Source organism: Anomaloglossus baeobatrachus, chromosome 2 (assembly GCF_048569485.1).
Source record: "Anomaloglossus baeobatrachus isolate aAnoBae1 chromosome 2, aAnoBae1.hap1, whole genome shotgun sequence".
Classification (NCBI taxonomy): Eukaryota; Metazoa; Chordata; class Amphibia; order Anura; family Aromobatidae; genus Anomaloglossus; species Anomaloglossus baeobatrachus.
Window position 1 is genome coordinate 80,915,278 of NC_134354.1, and position 22,763 is coordinate 80,938,040.

The 22,763-nt window shown below is 47.2% G+C and overlaps 1 protein-coding gene across 1 annotated transcript in view; it reads right to left on the reverse strand.

The window, feature by feature from the left end:
- Nucleotides 1–22,763, reverse strand: part of PROS1 (protein S) — a 97,077-nt gene that overhangs the window by 43,237 nt on the left and 31,077 nt on the right. Inside the window, exons 6-8 of the mRNA XM_075335119.1 lie at nucleotides 19,452–19,583; nucleotides 11,320–11,445; nucleotides 3,972–4,093 (exon numbers count right to left, since the gene is read on the reverse strand). Coding sequence (XP_075191234.1) covers nucleotides 3,972–4,093; nucleotides 11,320–11,445; nucleotides 19,452–19,583 — 380 coding nt within the window. The remainder of the gene's footprint in view (nucleotides 1–3,971; nucleotides 4,094–11,319; nucleotides 11,446–19,451; nucleotides 19,584–22,763) is intronic.

The following is a 22,763-nucleotide window of genomic DNA, read 5'->3' on the forward strand; positions in this document are numbered from 1 at the left end:
CAGAGCATCTGATGGCTGGAGACCAAGGCTGAAGGAGATAGAGCATTGCAGGAATAATCTCAGAGAATATAATAAATTACTGATAAATAGCCATGAAGAGCATCAGCAATTTAAGTATTTAAAGAGAATCTGTCGGCAGATTTTTGCAGCCCCATCTGAGAGCAGGATAACGTAGAGGCGGAGACCCTGATTCCAGTGATGTGAACACTTGGTTTACTGGGTTCAGCAGTTGTGACATAATCACAGTTTTTAGATTTAGCATGTAGCAGAGCTCAGAAACCTAACCTCGCCCACCCCACAGCTCTCTGTGTACATTGTATATTGAAAGTAAGCTGTGATTTCAGCGGGATTTAGCAGGATATCATTGAGACAGCGAGCAATCTTGTAGCAGTGTTATTCATTTCCTTGATCCTTCAACAGATTTATATATAGGGAGAATTAGTATTAGGCTAAGGGTACTTGACGAGTAAAACAGAGCGAGTGAAATGCGATAAAAAAAATCACATTCCACTAGGGCCAATGTTTCTCTATGGGGCCGCTCCCATGAGTGATTTTTTTTCAGCCCTAATTGGACCAAGAAAACAATCACAGCATGCTGCCGGTGGAATCCGATTTTTTTTTCTCTCGCACCCAAACAAGTCTATGGGTGCGAAAGAAACATTGCATTGCTCTCGCATTGTGTGACGCCCTGACCGGGCCTAGTAGTCACAGATAGGGCCCCGCACTACACCAGTCCCCTAACAAGATGACAGCAGCCAAACATTAAACCCTAGTCACCTGCCTCAGTGCTTGATGGACACACCAGGGGGGGGGAGCCAGGCGGTTGGACACGCCCACCGAGGAGTTCAGAGGGTCTGGGGTGGGAAAAGTAGTCAGAGAGTTTTAGTCTGAGGAGTCTGTTAGTGGAGGTGAGGTTAAGTGGAGGCAGGCCTGTGTGTCAGGTCTGCAACTAACTGACAGGTGCCAGGGTAGGAGCCCTTTGGCTAGGAGGCAGACGGAGGCCTCTGCCTGCAGGAGCCAGGAAGACAGCTCGGTGGAACTGTGGTGGACCGGGACAGGGTAGTGGCTTGCCGGTATCGACCCGGGGAACCGACTCGGAAACCGGAGCACAAAGGGGGGTACTCAGACCCTGAAGCTAGGTCCAGAAGCTACTGGGGGCTAGCTAATTAACTGATTGTGGCCAGGACCATAGGTTCTGTCCCACTTAAAGTCCCGACTGAAGACAACAGCCCACCGAGGGGGATAGAAAGCCACCGCCACGGCAGAGAGATCCCACGGGCCAGCGTCTGCGGGCAAAGGGCTCCTTAGGCGATCACAAGCCGGGGAGCGGACGCCTGTAGCTGCAAACGCAGGTAGTCCACCATCACACAAACAGGTGCATGAGAAAGGCAGAGACCACCAACCGGGTGGGGGACCAGACTGCAGCCGGCTGCGGGCACCGACCACCATCACCTTGGCTTACCAGAGACTCGTATGTGGTTACTAATAGTGAGTACATCAGTGCCCTCCGGCCGCCCATCTCCCTGCACCGCCCAACTACTTCCCCAACGGTTCTCGGGGCCACCATCCCTACCCACGGAGGGGTTAATAACTTGCTGCGCAACATCTCCCCCGGGTGCCCCATAACTGCAGCGGTGGTGTCCACCTTCACCACAACCCGTGGGTGGCGTCACAAACTTACACACGGCTCCGGCCGTACACCTACGTCCCCAAACCGCCAACCCCTTTTAATCAGAGTGACCGTGGGACCCCCGGGTCTGGAGACCCTCGAGCCACCCACTGAAGGTCCGGACCCAAGCAGCTCGGCTACCGCTGAGCACGGGGAGGCACAATTATAGCGGAGTGCAGTGCGATATACGCATCAACTGACAATTGAGGAGATAGGGAGATTAGTCCCTCCCTCTCCTCCGCAGCGCCCGCTCTGTCCTCCGCGGCTATGCTTTGATCGCAGGATCACATCACAGTGGCATGACACTCGACTTACCTTCAGCAGAGCGGCAGCCAAGTGTCATGTGATGCACTCGCAGTAGTTCTCATGTGGCCCCAGCCTTAAGCTCAGTGGTTAGCATTGCAGTCTTGCAGCGCTGGGGTCCTGAGTTCAAAACCCACCAAGGACAACATCTGCAAGGAGTTTGTATGTTCTCCCTGTGTTTGCATGGGTTTCCTCCCACACTCCAAAGACATACTGGGAATTTAGATTGTGAGACCCAATGGGGACAATGTTTCTGATGTATGTAAAGCACTGCGGAATTAATGGTGCTATATAAATGAATAAATATTACTATATTATTAATACTTATACCATTAGAACACTGGAGTGGTGGTTGTTAGAAATGGGCCTCTATGCATCTATGCAGATATTGCATTAAAAACCAGACGTTTGGAGCTAGATACCACATTAGCAATGTATAGAGTGTATTTCTGTTTAATTTATTGTTAGATTCATTGAAAAAAATGTGCTTTACTTTTAAAAATAAAGAAATATCTAAGTGACCCTAAACTTTTGAACTGTAGTGTAGCCTAATAAGAACTTCATATTTTATTAACTACTATATTTAATATATTGAATAGAGGGGGCTCTGGAGTAGGAAATGTGGCGCCCCTGAGGCTTCCATCGCCACAGAGATATTGCATCTCAGCCAGAGGTGTGGTATCCCATCCCGGGTAAGAATGGGGTCAACTTCCGGTTCACAGATAAAACTTGCACACACCAATTGGTAGGCAAACACCGGGTCAGGGATAGTGGCAGCAACCCTCATAGACTTAGTCATGGGGCCATAAGTCCCATTCATTGGTCCCAATGGTGTGGGTGGGGCCTAGTCAGTGGGTGTGTAGGAGGAGTCAGAAAGAGTGAGTAGAAAAGGGAACTAGGAAGTTCAAGTTTTTAGTCAGTCTGTCAGGAAGTGAGTGAGAAGGAGTGAAGAGATGGGCTATCAGGAAAGGACAGCAGATAGAGAAGGCAGAGACAGAAGGAGGTTCCTGGTGGAGATCCTGGGGTCTTGCTAGGCCCAGGTGATACCGAATGAAGAAGAGATTCCAGGGTCACGGAAGGGCAATTGTCCTGTGACCTGTTCCACTAGCAATTTCGGGTGGAGGGATCAGGCTGCAAATCAGGGACGGTCCCTAGACTGAGGGAAGAAAGACATTTCCTTAAAGTGAAACCGAAGGCCTGGGAGATCGTTGCAAGTGCCCAGGGCCACAACCTGCAACAGATCATCGGTGAAGGTGAGCAAGATACGACTGAGGTCAGCAACCTTTGTACAGGCCCTGTGGTGGAGGCGCAAGACAATCCAAAAACAGTTGAGCGCTGGGAGACAGCCAGAGAAAGGACACATAGAGAGGTGAACCGGGAATGACCCTTGACCTATTCGGGATCGGCGGAGGTCCCTGACCGTGGATCCTGGCATTCCGTGGGTAACCGGTCAGCTGCAGCACTGAGACTGAACAGTGAGTAAAACATCTTAACTGCAAGCCCTGTGTCGTCTGGTTTATCCTACACCGTATTAACAAACACCATAGACTTTACCAAGCACCAAAGGTTGCCCCGGGGTATCCGCTCTACCTGTGGAGAGCAAGAAACACCTCAGCTGCCATAACATCAGCCCCAGAGGTCCCTTCCAGCAGCTGCGGCTCCATAGCTGCAAATTACCACAGGTGGCGTCACGAATCTTATATAAACTTTATCATCATCTACTCCCTCTATCGCCACATTAACTGACTCCACCAGGGTCACAGAGTGAGGCCCCGCCACCGCTGACTACCCCGGACTAGTCCGGCCCGACACCGAGTCACCTAAGGCTAGAAACCTATCTATGTATTAGAGTTATGTGCATATGGAATAGTGATGCCTAAATCAGGCCGGATTTTATGGAATTGCAATATTTTGAGAAAACAGTAATTACAGTAATTACAGTAAATTATAGTGTTTTCATAAGAATCTATGGATGGATACAGCAATGAGGTGTACTCACTTCACATGACTTCTTGTCCTGAGCAAGCTTTAACTTCTTTCTTCCTTCGCAGTAGCATTTGTAACTCCCGGGCGTATTAACACACACTTGACTGCAAATATCATCTGCACATTCATCCACATCTAAAAAATAAATGACAGGCAGCGATGAATGAGGCATAAGGCTATATTCACACAATGTCTTTTAGATGCCGGTGCACCTGCTGGGTTTTGGAAGAGGAAGTTTTTCCAAAACCCAGCTTTTTTTACATCATATTGGGCATTTTTGCCTACGTAAAATAGTGATAATAATAATAATAATAATTTTATTCATTTATATAGCGCTATTAATTCCACAGCGCTTTACATACATTGGCAACACTTTCCCCATTAGGGCTCACAATCTAGAGTCCCTATCAGTATGTTTTTGGAGTGTGGGAGGAAACCGAAGGAAACCCATGCAAACATGGGGAGAACATACAAACTCCTTGCAGATCTTGTCCTTGGTGGGATTTGAACCCAGGACCCCAGCGCTGCAAGACTGCAGTGCTAACCACTGAGCCACCGTGCCGCCCAGTGTGCGGCTTTCATACAGATGCTGTCTGAAGAATGGTCGGGCCACTTCTATTAACTACCGTATTTTTCGGACCATAAGACGCACTTTTTTCCCCCCAAATGTTGGGGGAAAGTGGGGGGTGCGTCTTATGGTCTGAATGTGGCTGCGGGGAATGAGGGTGCTGCGGTACAGCGGGTCATTGGGGACACGAGCAGGCTGTAGCAGCCTGCCGTGACCACGTGGACCCGCTCATTTAATATGCACGCCCATCCCCCGCCCATCATCCCTCAGCGCTGAAGCAGGCACTGACAGGTGGACGGGATGATGGGCGGGGGATAAACAGCCGGCCCGCATGATCACCCCTGGCAACTACGGCCTGGAGTGATCATGTGCGGCTGTATTCACTGCCCCCCGCGCGTCATCATCAGCGCGTGGAGCAGTGAATCAGTGTACAGTACTCACCTTTCCCCTGCAGCATCGCTCGTTCTCCCGTCTGTGTCAGCGGCAGCGCCGCTGAGTGGAGCCATCCCCGTTACCTTGCTGTATCGCGATCATCTCCTGTGCCGTCGGCTGGGTGGAGACTAGCGGCGCGCACAGCGATGACGTCATCGCTGTGCGCACGTGTCCACACGCAGCCGCCACCGGCACAGACACAGGAGATGATCGCGATGCAGCAGGGTAACGGGGACGGCTCCTCTCAGTGGCGCTGCCGCTGACACAGACGGGAGAACAAGTGATGCTGCAGGAGAACGGGGACGGCTCCTCTCAGCGGCGCTGCCGCTGACACAGATGGGAGGACAAGTGATGCTGCAGGAGAACGGGGACGGCACCACTCAGCGGCGCTGCCGCTGACACAGACCGGAGGACGAGCGATGCTGCAGGGAGTGAGGTGAGCTGAGGTGAGTATGAACGTTTATTTTTTTTTATGTGCCACAGGATGCGGCAATACACCAGGATGGGGGTATAATATGAGCAGGATGGGGGTATGATATGAGCAGGATGGGGTCATCTGAGCAGGATGGGGTCATCTGAGCAGGATGGGGTCATCTGAGCAGGATGGGGTCATCTGAGCAGGATGGGGTCATACGAGCAGGATGGGGTCATCTGAGGAGGATGGGGTCATATCAGCAGGATGGGCGCATATGCCATGATGGGTTATATAGCAGGATGCGGCCATATGGCAGGATGACGGTATATAGCAGGATGAGGGACATATACTGTATATACAAGGCAGGAGGATCATTACCAGGATGCGGCACCTTAGTAGAGAATTTGGGGACATTACCCCCATAACAGTGTAGGCAGCAGATCCTCGACCCATAACAGTGTGTCATGACCACATTTTTTGCTTAAAATTTTATTTTCCTATTTTCCTCCTCTAAAACCAGGGTGCGTCTTATAGTCCGGTGCGTCTTATAGTCCGAAAAATACGGTACTTGTTGTCTTTAAAAACCTAAAGTGGTTAAACGAAGCTAAAGAAAACCATATGCACAGCAAATTGTTTTTACAGCGCATATGTTCATTCTTTTTCACATTTATTGAGCCCCTATACAGGCATGTTTCCAAGCATACTTCACAAAAACTGTCCTGCATCTCCAAATAGAACAGGCGCCATCCGCTATGATTACACAATACACAAACAAAAGAATACAGCAGCGCTCTATAAGTGCTGAGACATATACAAACATAGAATATAGTGTATTGTAAAGCGATAATGGAAAGGGTTAATGCCGAGCTGCAGTGAAGAAAAGGACAATCCAAGAATAACTTAGTGGTGATTTTATTGAACAACGTGTTTCGGAGATTCCATCTCCTTCATCAGGTTAAAATTACATAAGCTCTGATGATGAAGATGGAATCTCTGAAACACGTTGTTCAATAAAATCACCACTAGGGTATCCTTGGATTGTCCTTTTCTTCACGGTAGCGCAGCTTTAACCCTTTCCATCACCGCTTTACAGTCTGCATTCTCTGTGGCTACAGCAGCCATGTCTTGTTTATGCCTGTAAGTGGTTGTGACTCTCAAAACCTGAACAGATGAGCCTTTTCAGCATTTCACCCTTTGTTGCTCACCTGGGTAAGACCCTATTTCCACATCTCTGTTTTCCAGTTCCTTTTTAGTTAACATAGAATATAAGAAATTGAAACTGCAGTAATGTTATCTATATATATAATTGCCATATTCTGTCTGCCTTGCTCCAAAATGACGTAATTACAGTGACAACCGTCGCATTGGCCGCTCGGCCCGGCCCCACCCCCCGCAAGCATTGGCCACTCGGCTCGGTCCGGCCACGCCCACCGCACACATTGGTCGCTTGGCTCGGCCACGCTCCCCACACACTTTGCCCGCTTGGCTCTGCCCGGCCATGCCCCCCGCACACTTTGCCCGTTCAGCCACGCTCCCCACACATTGTGCCCGCTTTGCCACGCCCCCCCATACACTTTGCCCTCTTGGCCACGCCCTCTGCATACTTTGCTCGCTCGGCCACACCCCCACACACTTTGCCAGCTCAGCCACGCCCACCGCACACATTGGGCACCTATACACCTCCCCCCCAGGACTACTCCACCTATTAGACACCTCCCCCCAGGACTACTCCACCTATTAGACACCTCCTCCCAGGACTACTCCACCTATTAGACACCTCCCCCCCAGGACTACTCCACCTATTAGACACCTCCCCCCAGGACTTCTCCACCTATTATACTCCTCACCTCCAGGACTACTCATCCTATTAGACACCTCCCCCCCAGGATTACTCCTATTAAACTCCTCTCCCCCAAGGACTACTCCTCTTATTAGACTTCTCCCCCCAGGACTACTCCACCTATTAGATCCCTCCCCCCAGGACTACTCCTCCTTTTAGACTCCACGCCCCAGGACTACTCCTCCTATTAGACTCATCTACCACCAAGGACTACTCCTCCTATTAGACTTCTCCCCCCAGGATTACTCCTCCTCTTAGACTCCTCTCCCCCCAGGACTACTCCTCCTATTATCATCCTCTCCCCCCAGGACTACTCCTATTAGACTCCTCTCCACCCAGGACTACTCCCCCTATTATCCTCCTCTCTCCCCAGGACTACTCCTCCTGTTATGCTCCTCTCCCCCAGGACTACTCTCCCTATTATCCCTCTCTCTCCACAGGACTACTCCTCCTATTATCCTCCTCTCTCCCAAGGACTACTCCTTTCTATTATACTCCTCTCCCCAGGACTACTCCTCCTATTATCCTCCTCTCTCCCCTGGACTACTCCTCCTATTATACTCCTCTCCCCCAGGACTACTCCTCCTATTATACTCCTCTGCCCCCAGGACTACTCCTCCTATTATACTCCTCTCTCCCCAGGACTACTCCTTCTATTATGCTCCTCTCTCCCCAGGACTACTCCTCCTATTATACTCCTCTCCCCCAGGACTACTCCTCCTATTATACTCCTCTGCCCCCAGGACTACTCCTTCTATTATACTCCTCTCTCCCCAGGACTATTCCTCCTATTATGCTCCTCTCTCCCCAGGACTACTCCTCCTATTATACTCCTCTCTCCCCAGGAATACTCCTCCTATTATACTGCTCTCCCCTCAGGACTACTCCTCCTATTATACTCCTCTACCCCCAGGACTACTGCTCCTATTATACTCCTCTCTCCCCAGGACTACTCCTTCTATTATCCTCCTCTCCCCAGGACTACTCCCCCTATTATCCCTCTCTCTCCCCAGGACTACTCCTCCTATTATCCTCCTCTCTCCCCAGGACTACTCTTTCTATTATACTCCTCTCTCCCCAGGACTATTCGTCCTATTATCCTCCTCTCTCCCCAGGACTACTCCTCCTATTATCCTCCTCTCTCCCCAGGACTACTCCTTCTATTATGCTCCTCTCTCCCCAGGACTACTCCTCCTATTATACTCCTCTCCCCCCAGGACTACTCCTTCTATTATACTCCTCTCTCCCCAGGACTACTCCTTCTATTATACTCCTCTCTCCCCAGGACTACTGCTCCTATTATCCTCCTCTCTCCCCAGGACTACTCCTTCTATTATCCTCCTCTCCCCCAGGACTACTCCCCCTATTATCCCTCTCTCTCCACAGGACTACTCCTCCTATTATCCTCCTCTCTCCCCAGGACTACTCCTCCTATTATCCTCCTCTCTTCCCAGGACTACTCCTTCTATTATACTCCTCTCTCCCCAGGACTACTCCTCCTATTATCCTCCTCTCTCCCCAGGACTACTCCTTCTAATATACTCCTCTCCCCCCAGGACTACTCGTTCTATTATCCTCCTCTCTCCCCAGGACTAGTCCTCCTATTATACTCCTCTCCCCCATGACTACTCCTCCTATTATACTCCTCTCTCGCCAGGACTACTGCTCCTATTATCCTCCTCTCTCCCCAGGACTACTCCTTCTATTATCCTCCTCTCCCCCAGGACTACTCCCCCTATTATCCCTCTCTCTCCACAGGACTACTCCTCCTATTATCCTCCTCTCTCCCCAGGACTACTCCTCCTATTATCCTCCTCTCTCCCCAGGACTACTCCTTTTATTATACTCCTCTCTCCCCAGGACTACTCCTCCTATTATCCTCCTCTCTCCCCAGGACTACTCCTCCTATTATCCACCTCTCTCCCCAGGACTACTCCTTCTATTATACTCCTCTCCCCCCAGGACTACTCCTTCTATTATACTCCTCTCTCCCCAGGACTACTCCTCCTATTATACTCCTCTCTCCCCACGACTACTCATCCTATTATGCTCCTCTCCCCCCAGGACTACTACTCCTATTATACTCCTCTCTCCCCAGGACTACTCCTTCTATTATACTCCTCTCCCCCATGACTACTCCTCCTATTATACTCCTCTTCCCCCAGGACTACTCCTCCTATTATACTCCTCTCTCCCCAGGACTACTCCTCCTATTATACTCCTCTCCCCCCAGGACTACTCCTCCTATTATCCTCCTCTCTCCCCAGGACTACTTCTTCTATTATACTCCTCTCCCCCATGACTACTCCTCCTATTATACTCCTTTGCCCTCAGGACTACTCCTCCTATTATACTCCTCTCTCCCCAGGACTACTCCTTCTATTATACTCCTCTCCCCCATGACTACTCCTCCTATTATACTCCTCTTCCCCCAGGACTACTCCTCCTATTATACTCCTCTCTCCCCAGGACTACTCCTCCTATTATACTCCTCTCTCCCCAGGACTACTCCTCCTATTATGCTCCTCTCCCCCCAGGACTACTACTCCTATTATACTCCTCTCTCCCCAGGACTACTCCTTCTATTATACTCCTCTCTCCCCAGGACTACTCCTTCTATTATACTCCTCTCCCCCATGACTACTCCTCCTATTATACTCCTCTTCCCCCAGGACTACTCCTCCTATTATACTCCTCTTCCCCCAGGACTACTCCTTCTATTATACTCCTCTCTCCCCAGGACTACTCCTATTATACTCCTCTCCCCCATGACTACTCCTCCTATTATACTCCACTCTCCCCAGGACTACTCCTCCTATTATACTCCTCTCTCCCCAGGACTACTCCTCCTATTATACTCCTCTTCCCCCAGGACTACTTTTCCTATTATACTCCTCTCTCCCGAGGACTACTCCTCCTATTATACTCCTCTCTCCTCAGGACTACTCCTCCTATTATACTCCTCTCTCCCCAGGACTACTCCTTTTATTATACTCCTCTCTCCCCAGGACTACTCCTCCTATTATACTCCTCTCTCCCCAGGACTACTCCTCCTATTATACTCCTCTCTCCCCAGGACTACTCCTCTTATTATCCTGCTCTCTCCCCAGGACTACTCCTCCTATTATCCTGCTCTCTCCCCCAGGACTACTCCTCCTATTATACTCCTCTCTCCCCAGGACTATTCCTCCAACACACACACTGCACAAAACATACCTCCCCCCAAAACACACAAACACCCACACAAGCCGCGCAACACACACAGTACCACACACACACAACACTGCAGACACACAGCGCTCCACAAGCAACGCAACACACACAACGCAACACACAAACAACACCGCTCTCACACACACACCCACACCCAGACAACACCCAGAACATTTACAGCGCCCTACACAAACACTTTGCAATTACACACAACAACATCTATATATATAACAAAAATCATACATTAACTCATTAACTACACAATAAATTCTAGAATACCCGATGTGTTATAATCAGGCCACCTTCTAGTATAGAATAAACTTCTTAAAATGAAGGTACTTAGAACATAAATTTGCCAATTCATGTGTGCCCATCCACCGCGACAAGGTGACCCTTCTGTTTCAGAGCATACGTGCCTGAAAAAGACATTGTATGCCCATATCCTAACAAGTCTCCCTATTATATATAATATGGAGACTATATGCAACTATCAAATGTGTCCTGATATGAGAATCTGAGTTGAACAAACCATCTGAGCAGCCTCTTCAACATGCGTAAGAGTCCTACAGGCAAGATGCCAACTTGTCTCATATAAGAAAATTAATAATGTTTCTTGCTGTCTGAGGAATAGCGAGTAATACTAAAAGGATAGGCCATATTATGTCTTTACATTGGGAAATGGGTCTGCTGTTCTTCCCCTTCCATATGAATAGTTGTCTACCATCCTAACCACCTGCACCTGACATTATTCCAATGTCTACTGTATGCGACAAGATTATACTGCAATGTGTTTCACTACTCAAAGACAGGTAAACTGATGTCTTCATATACTGTATATACCAACACTATCTTACACCATTTTGGCATTTTAAATATGCCACAGTGTTACTTACCTTCACAAAACTTTGATGACGTGTTAAACCGATAACCAGCATCGCACTCACATTCATACTTTCCTGGCGTATTTCTGCACTGCGCTCCTCCGCAGATAACTGGGCTCAACTCACATTCATTTCTATCTATTGAAGACAAAGACATCTTACATGTAGTGTACAACAAGACTGTGCAACAAGTGCAACAACTGACAAAAATAGATGGGTCTCCGATACACCCTGTATTAGACATAAAGAAGGGCCTCATACACATTCTGTTAAAATTGTTATATAATGAGACTCCTAGACTCATAAAGGCTATTCACATAATGTAAGGGCTGGCAAAAATTAGAAGAAAGGACTGCAATACACCATGGAAGACCCGTAGAGGAGTTTTTCCAGTAAAACAATTTTATTTCCATTATTAAGGAGTGGACTCCTAGACTAGTAAAGCCAATGCACTATGTGCAAGGAGTTCCGAAATTTAGACGGAGGGACTCCAATAGACCCTGTAAAACAAGTAGAAGAGGGCCTCAGAATACAATTTTTCTCCGTATTAAACAGTGTGACTCCTAGACTAGTAAAGCCTATACACTATATGCAAGGGCTGCCAAAAATTAGAAGGAGGGACTCGTGGAAAGTAGATTTCGTATGTGAGTATGTTTCTTGTGCTGCTACAGAAGGTGCAGTTTCAACTGGCCCACAGCCTCAGCTTCTGTGTGCACCATCAGCAGCATGCCCACTTCCCCATCCCTTACAGCACACCTTGCGCTCATTAAATTAGGTAGTTAATATATGCCTGCAAACTTTATGGTATTAATAGGGAATATACAGTGGGGAAAATAAGTATTTGATACACTGCTAATTTTGCCACCTTACAGTCCTTGCTGCTGCAACCTAAAACCAAAAGTTCTTTGTAAAGGCTATATCTATTATAGTGGGGAAAATAAGTATTTGATACACAGACAACTTTGCAAGTTTTCCCACCTACAAAGAATGGAGAGGTCTGTCATTTTTATCGTACATACACTTCAACTGTGAAAGACAGAATAAGAAAAAAAATTCCAGAAACCCACACTGTGATTTTTAAATAATTAATTAGCATTTTATTACATGAAATAAGTATTTGATCCAATAAAAAAATAGGACTGAATATCTGGTACAGAAACCTTTGTTTGCAATTACAGAGGTCAAACGTTTCCTGTAGTTCTTGACCAAGTTTGCACACACTGCAGCGGGGATCTCCTCCATACAGATCTCTAGATCTTTCAAAATTTGAAGCTGTCACTAGGCAACATTGAATTTCAGCTCCCACCAAAGATTTTCTATTGGGTTCAGGTCTGTAGACTGACTAGGCCACTCCAGGACCTTGAACTGTTTCTTACAGAGGCACTCCTTTATTGCCCTGGCTCTGTGTTTCAGGTCTTTGTCATGATCGCAGACCCAATCATGACCTATCTTCACTGCTCTTACTGAGGGAAAGAGGTTGTTGGCCAAAATCTCTCAATACATGACCCCATCGATCCTCCCTTCAATACGGTGCACTCGTCAATCTTTCCCCCATGTTTTTTTTTTTTTTTGGGAAGGTGTCTTGGGGATTATACTCATATTTCTTGATCATCCAGATGGTCATTGGCAAACTTTAAATGGGCGTTGGAGATGTGGTGGCATGAGCAGGGGGACCTTGTGTGCCCTGAAGGATTTTAATTCCCGACAGTGTAGTGTGTTACTAATGGTAATCTTTGAGACTGTGGTCACAGCTCTCTTCGGGTCATTGACCAGGGACTCCCTTGTAGTTATGGACTGATTCCTGACCTTTCTTAGAATCATTCTTACCCCACAAGGTAAGATCCTGCATGGAGCCCCAGACCAAGTAAGATTGACAGTCATTTTGTGCTTCTTCCATTTTCTATTAATTGCACGAACAATTGTTGCCTTCTCAGGTAATGAGTGGAAAGTAGGAGCTTCTTAAAGATAAAAATAACAGGTTTGTGAGAGCCAGAATTCTTGCTGGTTGGTAGGAAATCAAATACTTATTTCATTTTAAATTAACTATTTAAAAATCATACAATTTGAGTTTCTAGATTTTTGAAGGGATTCTGTCTGTGACAGTTGAAGTGTACCTATGATAAAAATTATAGATATATGCATTCTTTTTAGGTGTGAAAATTTGCAAAGTTGTCAGTGTATCAAATTCTTATTTTACTCACTGTAATAGATCTAGCCCTGACAAAGAACGTTTGGTTTTAGGTTGCAGCAGCAAGGACTGTAAGGCTATAATGACTGTCTATATGCCTGTAATCCAAACCTATCCTTCCTCCAGCAGCTATCCCTACACTGAATGAAGAGCTAACAGCGGGAATAGAATAGATTTAGCCCTGACAAAGGAGTTTTGGTTTGGTACTGCAGCAAGGACTGTAAGGCAGTAATCCCTACCTATAAGTCTGGAATTCAAACCCCTCCCTCCTCCAGCAGCTCTCGCTACACTGAATGTGGCAAAGAGTGGTATTATTAGGGAATACAATAGATGTAGCCCTAACAAGGGACTTTGGTTTTAGTGTGCAGCAGCAAGGACTGTAAGGGGTACTTTGCACGCTGCGACATCGCAGGCCGATGCTGCGATGCCGAGCGCGATAGTAGCCGCCCCCGTCGCAGCAGCGATTTCCTTGTGATAGCTGCCATAGTGAACATTATCGCTACGGCAGCTTCACATGGACTCACCTGTCCTGCGACCGTCGCTCTGGCCGGCGACCCGCCTCCTTGTTAAGGGGGCGAGTCGTGCGGCGTCATAGCGACGCCACGCCAATCGGAGCGGAGGGGCGGAGATGAATGGGATGTAAACATCCCGCCCATGTCCTTCCTTCCGCATATCCTACGGAAGCCGCAGTGACGCCGGTAGGAGATGTTCCTCGCTCCTGCGACTTCACACACAGCGATGTATGCTGCCGCAGGAGCGAGGAACAACATCGGACTGTCGCGTCAGCGTAATCATGGATTACGCCGACGCTGCACCGATGATACGATAACGACGCTTTTGCGCTCATTAATCGTATCATCTAGGCTGTACACACTACGATGTCGCATGCGATGCCGGAAGTGCGTCATTTTCAATTTGACCTCACCGACATCGCACCTGCGATGTCGTAGTGTGCAAAGCCCGCCTAAGGCTATAATGCCTTACTAAATGCATGTAATGCAAACCTATCCCTCCTCCAGCAGCTATCCGAACACTGAATGTGGCAAACAACGGTATTAATAGGGAATACAGGTAGGGCAGATATCACAGCGTGTAAAGCACCCTATAGTCACACAGTGACAAGCTCCTGCTGATAAAACACTGATTGTATAGAAACCACAGCACACAGCCTAATAAGGCTTACATATTAATCAATAATTACTTTCTCTATATTCTTTATATGTAGAGTACATTATCATGCATATGTTTTATTTAGATTTAGCAGAATATTTGCCTTTATTGCTATGAAGCAGCCAGCCCATATGAAAAATATACAAGTCAGAGAAAGAGCTATAGGTAAAAACACAAAACAGTTTTGTGGACTGTCAGGAGACCAGATAAAATAGATGAGCAAAACATATTTTGATAAAGTGGATGCCGGATGATGTCTACTTGCTGTCAAGGGATGGGAATAGCACATGCAAGATTTATGTAAGGCTGTTTGCTGTGTCTTCTCTCAAATTCTCAGCAATGAACATCAATTGATTACAGTGATGTAGTGCCGAATCTGCTTTTCTGGGATGCGCTAAGAGACTGTGGAGACTCCCAGATATGGATTGGGTTTTTAATCACAAAGGATCGGCATTCTCAATCGTACAAAATTAGCTTTTTAGGGAGTAGAAGTTATTTTATGAAGCCATTCTTAGTAGTGATTTATGCCTCCGGTGAAGCCAAGAAGATAAATGCGTCAATGTTTTACATTGAATACGGAATCTGATACCATTCAAGCACAGGTGGTAAACAAAGAGAACATCGCAGCACTGCTTCTCTCATGTTGTCTGTCTGGTAAAAATGTTGTACAATTATAAAAACCCTGATAAGGATAACTCCTGTTCATATGCACTATTAAGACATATTAATATGAGGCTCCTATGTGAATCTCCCCACGAATCAGAATGGAGAGCTGCTACGTGGCTGGGTGGCATAGTGTCACAGTGGTCTCTCTGCTACGTGGCTGGGTGGCATAGTGTCACAGTGGTCTCTCTGCTACGTGGCTGGGTGGCATAGTGTCACAGTGGTCTCTCTGCTACGTGGCTGGGTGGCATAGTGTCACAGTGGTCTCTCTGCTACGTGGCTGGGTGGCATAGTGTCACAGTGGTCTCTCTGCTATAGGAGTTTAGGGACAGGTTTTGGGTCTGAGTCTCAGTTTTCCTTGTGAGACTCTGCTCTTTAACCCTAGAACTCATACCTGGGGCCTCGCAGGGCCTGCTAGGTTACTTGTTTTCTATGGTTGATTTCTATGGTTGCGCGTTCTAGGGTTAAACATGTTTTCCTTTCCTTTGGCAGTTGTAGGGTTAATGGCAGTATTCCTTGACAACAAGCAGGCCATTTACCATCCCAGGTGTTTCCGGTTTGGGACCACTACCAGTCTCTTTATAAAGAGTACCTTCTGCTACCTGCAGAGGGTGCCGGTTATTCTTGATTCATTTGGATTCTGGTCTTGGAGGAAGAAGGAGCTGCTGTTACCCTCTGCCATAGTTGCTGTGGTGGCTGCAGTTTTGGTTCAGACTGCAGCATTCTGTTATGTTTCCCCCTGTCTATCTTCCTTTCATGGTGTGTTGTTTCAGTGCAGCGGTGGGGCTAGTGTCCATCACCTGCTCACTCCTTAGCCAGGGACAATTGTAGGTTCATCTCAGGGCTTCAGGTTCCGGCTCGGCAACAAGTGAGGAGCCTGTATAGGGACTGGCTAAGACTGCAGGGTACAGCAGCAGGTAAGTGGAGTAGGTGTCCTTCTTCCCTCTCACTAGCGCTAGGGCCCACTCTTGTTAATTTGTCCCTGGTGTACCCCTTGTCTTGTTCTGGTGTTTTCCCCTTTTAAGTTGTGTGTTTTGCCTCACGCCGGACTCTCCCCTAGTCCATGCTGTAGAATGGCTGTATAATTCTGATTACCATAAGCATTTTGTGAGTCCGGCTGTGTAATGAAAAAGCTGATGAGTCCAAATGTATTCACTCTCTGTCCACCCAGCCAGAGTGACAGATGCAGCTCATAATGAGCAGTGTGAGATCTTAGGAGGGAGGAGGGACACTGAGAAGTGGGCAATAGAGCCAGGTTGGGAGAGATTCCGTTTAAACTGTAAGAAGAATTACACAGTCATTTTCACAGGGATTACCACAGTAAGTAGACCAGTTCCATCAGGTCTAGAAGCTATTTAACCCCTTCAGCCCCCGGGCACTTTCCGTTTTTGCGTTTTTGTTTTTTGCTCCCCTTCTTCCGAGAGGCGTAACTTTTTTATTTTTCCATCAATCTTGCCATATGAGGGCTTGTTTTTTGCGGGAAGAGTTGTACTTTTAAATGAAACCATAAGTTTTACCATATAGTGTACTGAAAAACGGCAAAAAAATTCCAAGTGCGGAAAAATTGCAAAAAAAAGTGTGATCGTACAATAGCTTTTGGGATATTTTATTCACCGTGTTCACTATATGGTACAACTGAGGTATCTGTGTGATGCCTCAGGTCAGTGCGAGTTTGTAGACACCAAACATGTATAGGTTTACTTGTATCTAAGGGGTTAAAAAAAATTCACAAGCTTGTCCAAAAAAAGTGGCGCACGTTTTGCGCCATTTTCCAAAACCCGTAGCGTTCTCATTTTTCGGGATCTGAGGCTCAGTGATGGCTTATTTTTTGCGTCTTGACCTGACATTTTTAATGGTACCATTTTTGCTCAGATGCTACGTTTTGATCGCCTGGTATTGCATTTTGCACAAAATTTGCGGCGACCAAAAAACGTAATTTTGGCGTTTTGAATTTTTTTGCCGCTACGCCATTTACTTATTAGATTCATTGACTTTATAATTTGATAGATCAGGCATTTCTGAACGCGGCAATACCAAATATGTGTGTATTTTTTATTTTTTTAACCCTTTAATTTTCAATGGGGTGAAAGGGGGGTAATTTGAACTTTTAGGTTTTTTTATTTTTTTTAAATTTTTTAAAACTTTTTTTTTTATTTTACTAGTCTCCCTAGGGGGCTATAGCGATCAGCAAACCGATCGCTATTATCTATCTGCAGATCTCAGCTACAGAGCTGAGAACTGCAGATTTGCTGCTTTACTTTCAATGCCGGCTGTATTCCAGCATTGAGAGGAAGTGAGTCATGTTAACTACAGGCGTCATCACATGACCCTGTGCTACCATGGCAACCACCGAAAGTCATATGATCATGTCACGTGACTTCCTGTGGGGGCGGGGTAAGTTGACTATCATGGTGGCGCCCATATACATATCCCTGCCAGATTTTGGCAGCGAAATGTAAGGGGTTAATGGCCGCGGGTGGAAGAGATTCCACCCGCGGCTAGCAGGCACACATGTCAGCTGTTGATAACAGCTGATATGTGCGCGGATCACCGCCGCCTGCCGGCGGCAGGGGGTGGGGTTTACCGGCACACGATCCATGACGTACCCAGTACGTCATGGGTCGTTAATGGGTTAAAGAGGAACAACCACCAGGATTTTCCTATATAAAGTAAAGACAGTGCTATATAGGCACTATCATGCTGATTCTATACATACCTTTAGTTGTGATATCGGATGTATAGTTTCTGAAATATAGGCAAGTAAAGTTTGTGAAATACAATGTTATGTGATGAGAGGTGCAACAGAATATCTAATAGGTGGGTCAGGTTTTGCTAGTTATTGCCACCCCTGTCTGCCTGCCTGTCCTTACTCCCCTTGTCTCTTACTGTTATTACAGGGGAAAGAAGGAGGGAGAAAGGAAGGACAGGCAGGCAGATAGGGGTGGGAATAAGTAGCAAAACCCAACCCACCTATTAGATATTCTGTAGCTGCTATCAATCAAATAACAGTGCATTTCAGAAATTATACATCCGATCTCACAACTAAAGGTATGTATAGAATCAGCATCATACTGCCAGTATAGCACTGGCTTTACTTTATATATGAAAATCCTGGTGGTTGGTCCTCTAATAATGTATACATTTTCTATTGTGAAATCCACTTTAATAATAAATCAGCATACAGTAAGCTTTCAAGGGCTGGATTCTAGATTTAAATCAACTAAAGGCCACTTTACACACAGAGATAAATCTGCGGCAGATCTGTGGTTGCAGTGAAATTGTGGACAATCAGTGCCAGGTTTGTGGCTGTGTACAAATGGAACAATATGTCCATGATTTCACTACAACCACAGATCTGCCAAAGATTTATCTCTGTGTGTAAAGTGGCCTTAAGGGCAATAAATTGCATATTTTTTATTTGCTTGCATGAATTTTCTTCAACACAATAAAAAAAGGAAAAGGTTTTTTATGGAATTGAATGTCATGGAATTTTGGACTGTTTTGGAAACACTATGCAATTAAAGGGAATCTGTCAGCAGATTTTTTTTGCTGTTATTTGAGTGCAGCATAGTGTAGGGACAGAGCAACTGATTCCAGCCATGTGTCACTTACTGGGTTGTGTTTCATTGTCTCAATATAATCAGTGTTTTATGAGCAGGAGATTATCACTGCAGGATAACTAGTTATGTGCTTGCTAGTCCAACCATCAGCACTGATTATCAGCTCTTTTATACATAAAACAGCAAAACAATGGAACTCTGCTAGATCGGCAGCAGAGAAAACTGTGATTCCATCAAAACTGCTGCACCCAGTAAACAGACATAGATTTCTGGAATCAGGGTCCCTGTCTGTCCATCATGGTGCTCTCAGATTACACCCCACTTATAAAGAGAAATGTGCTGCTTACAACAATGCAAATTTTAAGGATAGAAATTATCGTCACGTTAAAAATGTACTTCCCGATTCATCAGAGTATGTTCAAGCATTTATCTGACAAAGTAAAAAGGCAGAAGAAAACCCTTTACTGTCAATCCTGCTTGTAATTTCTACCTAATATCTCCGGCTGTAACACTCAGATAAGATCATTTCTCTTGTGAAGCAATAACATGTGTAAGGCATTTACCGTTACAGGTAAGCTTATCGGGAAGCAAGTAGTAGCCGTCGTCACAGGCGCAGCGATAACTTCCAGGGATGTTCACACATCGTTGATTGCAGCCGCCCTTCACTTTTTCTGGATCCTCACATTCATTAATGTCTGAGAACAAAAACAAATACTTTAAGGGAATCACATTTAGGGCTCATTCACAAAACTGATTTTCTTGCCAGAGTATTATCTGTGGTTTTCACAAATAGCACTTGCACCTATGATATTTTTTGGAGCTTGGCACAAGTCTGATTTTTTTCAGAGGAAAAAATTGGAGACATGTCGGTTTTTGATGTGTCGTCAATGCAAGTCTATGAGTCCGTGGAAAACATCATACTGCACTCAGATGACATCCCAGTTCAGTTTGATTTTCGTGGACGTGTGATAGGGCTGATGAGCCAGCTACAGTGTCGCCTCCCGTACACCAAATGTCTGCGCAGTCAGGGAGGAGGATCCAGAGGGAGTGACAAGAGAGAGGAGAAGGACAGAGCGAGGAGATTCTGAGGTGAAGTGACTGTATGTTTCCTGCTCTGATCTGGATACCTAGAGTGTTAGAGTCAGCCTGCCGATTACTCTGCGAGCAGACCTAGAGTGTGAGAGACAGTCTGCCGATTACTGTGCGAGCAGACCTAGAGTGTGAGAGACAGCCTGCCGATTGCTGTGCGAGCAGACCTAGAGTGTGAAAGACAGTCTGCCGATTACTGTGCGAGCAGACCTAGGGTATAAGAGACAGCCTGCTGATTACTGTGCGAGCAGACCTAGAGTGTGAGAGACAGCCTGACGATTACTCTGCGAGCAGACCTAGGGTATAAGAGACAGCCTGCTGATTACTGTGCGAGCAGACCTAGAGTGTGAGAGACAGCCTGCCGATTACTGTGCGAGCAGACCTAGAGTGTGAGAGACAGCCTGCCGATTACTGTGCGAGCAGACCTAGGGTATAAGAGACAGCCTGCTGATTACTGTGCGAGCAGACCTAGGGTATAAGAGACAGCCTGCTGATTACTGTGCGAGCAGACCTAGGGTATAAGAGACAGCCTGCTGATTACTGTGCGAGCAGACCTAGGGTATAAGAGACAGCCTGCTGATTACTGTGCGAGCAGACCTAGAGTGTGAGAGACAGCCTGCTGATTACTGTGCGAGCAGACCTAGAGTGTAAGAGACAGCCTGCTGATTACTGTGCGAGCAGACCTAGAGTGTGAGAGACAGTCTGCCGATTACTGTGCGAGCAGACCTAGAGTGTGAGAGACAGTCTGCCGATTACTGTGCGAGCAGACCTAGAGTGTGAGAGACAGCCTGCCGATTACTGTGCGAGCAGACCTAGGGTATAAGAGACAGCCTGCTGATTACTGTGCGAGCAGACCTAGGGTATAAGAGACAGCCTGCTGATTACTGTGCGAGCAGACCTAGGGTATAAGAGACAGCCTGCTGATTACTGTGCGAGCAGACCTAGAGTGTGAGAGACAGCCTGCTGATTACTGTGCGAGCAGACCTAGAGTGTAAGAGACAGCCTGCTGATTACTGTGCGAGCAGACCTAGAGTGTAAGAGACAGCCTGCTGATTACTGTGCGAGCAGACCTAGAGTGTAAGAGACAGCCTGCTGATTACTGTGCGAGCAGACCTAGAGTGTAAGAGACAGCCTGCTGATTACTGTGCGAGCAGACCTAGAGTGTAAGAGACAGCCTGCTGATTACTGTGCGAGCAGACCTAGAGTGTAAGAGACAGCCTGCTGATTACTGTGCGAGCAGACCTAGAGTGTGAGAGACAGCCTGCTGATTACTGTGCGAGCAGACCTAGAGTGTGAGAGACAGCATGCTGATTACTGTGCGAGCAGACCTAGAGTGTGAGAGACAGCCTGACGATTACTCTGCGAGCAGACCTAGAGTGTGAGAGACAGTCTGCCGATTACTGTGCGAGCAGACCTAGAGTGTAAGAGACAGCCTGCCGATTACTCTGCGAGCAGACCTAGAGTGTAAGAGACAGCCTGCCGATTACTCTGCGAGCAGACCTAGAGTGTAAGAGACAGCCTGCTGATTACTGTGCGAGCAGACCTAGAGTGTGAGAGACAGCCTGACGATTACTCTGCGAGCAGACCTAGAGTGTAAGAGACAGCCTGCCGATTACTGTGCGAGCAGACCTAGAGTGTGAGAGACAGCCTGACGATTACTCTGCGAGCAGACCTAGAGTGTAAGAGACAGCCTGCTGATTACTGTGCGAGCAGACCTAGAGTGTGAGAGACAGCCTGACGATTACTCTGCGAGCAGACCTAGAGTGTAAGAGACAGCCTGCTGATTACTGTGCGAGCAGACCTAGAGTGTAAGAGACAGCCTGCTGATTACTGTGCGAGCAGACCTAGAGTGTGAGAGACAGCCTGCTGATTACTCTGCGAGCAGACCTAGAGTGTAAGAGACAGCCTGCTGATTACTGTGCGAGCAGACCTAGAGTGTAAGAGACAGCCTGCTGATTACTGTGCGAGCAGACCTAGAGTGTAAGAGACAGCCTGCTGATTACTGTGCGAGCAGACCTAGAGTGTGAGAGACAGCCTGCTGATTACTGTGCGAGCAGACCTAGAGTGTGAGAGACAGCCTGACGATTACTCTGCGAGCAGACCTAGAGTGTGAGAGACAGCCTGACGATTACTGTGCAAGCAGACCTAGAGTGTAAGAGACAGCCTGCTGATTACTGTGCAAGCAGACCTAGAGTGTAAGAGACAGCCTGCTGATTACTGTGCCAGCAGACCTAGAGTGTAAGAGACAGCCTGCTGATTACTGTGCCAGCAGACCTAGAGTGTAAGAGACAGCCTGCTGATTACTGTGCCAGCAGACCTAGAGTGTAAGAGACAGCCTGCTGATTACTGTGCGAGCAGACCTAGAGTGTAAGAGACAGCCTGCTGATTACTGTGCGAGCAGACCTAGAGTGTAAGAGACAGCCTGCTGATTACTGTGCGAGCAGACCTAGAGTGTAAGAGACAGCCTGCTGATTACTGTGCGAGCAGACCTAGAGTGTAAGAGACAGCCTGCTGATTACTGTGCGAGCAGACCTAGAGTGTAAGAGACAGCATGCTGATTACTGTGCGAGCAGACCTAGAGTGTAAGAGACAGCCTGCTGATTACTGTGCGAGCAGACCTAGAGTGTGAGAGACAGCCTGACGATTACTCTGCGAGCAGACCTAGAGTGTAAGAGACAGCCTGCCGATTACTGTGCGAGCAGACCTAGAGTGTAAGAGACAGCCTGCCGATTACTCTGCGAGCAGACCTAGAGTGTAAGAGACAGCCTGCTGATTACTGTGCGAGC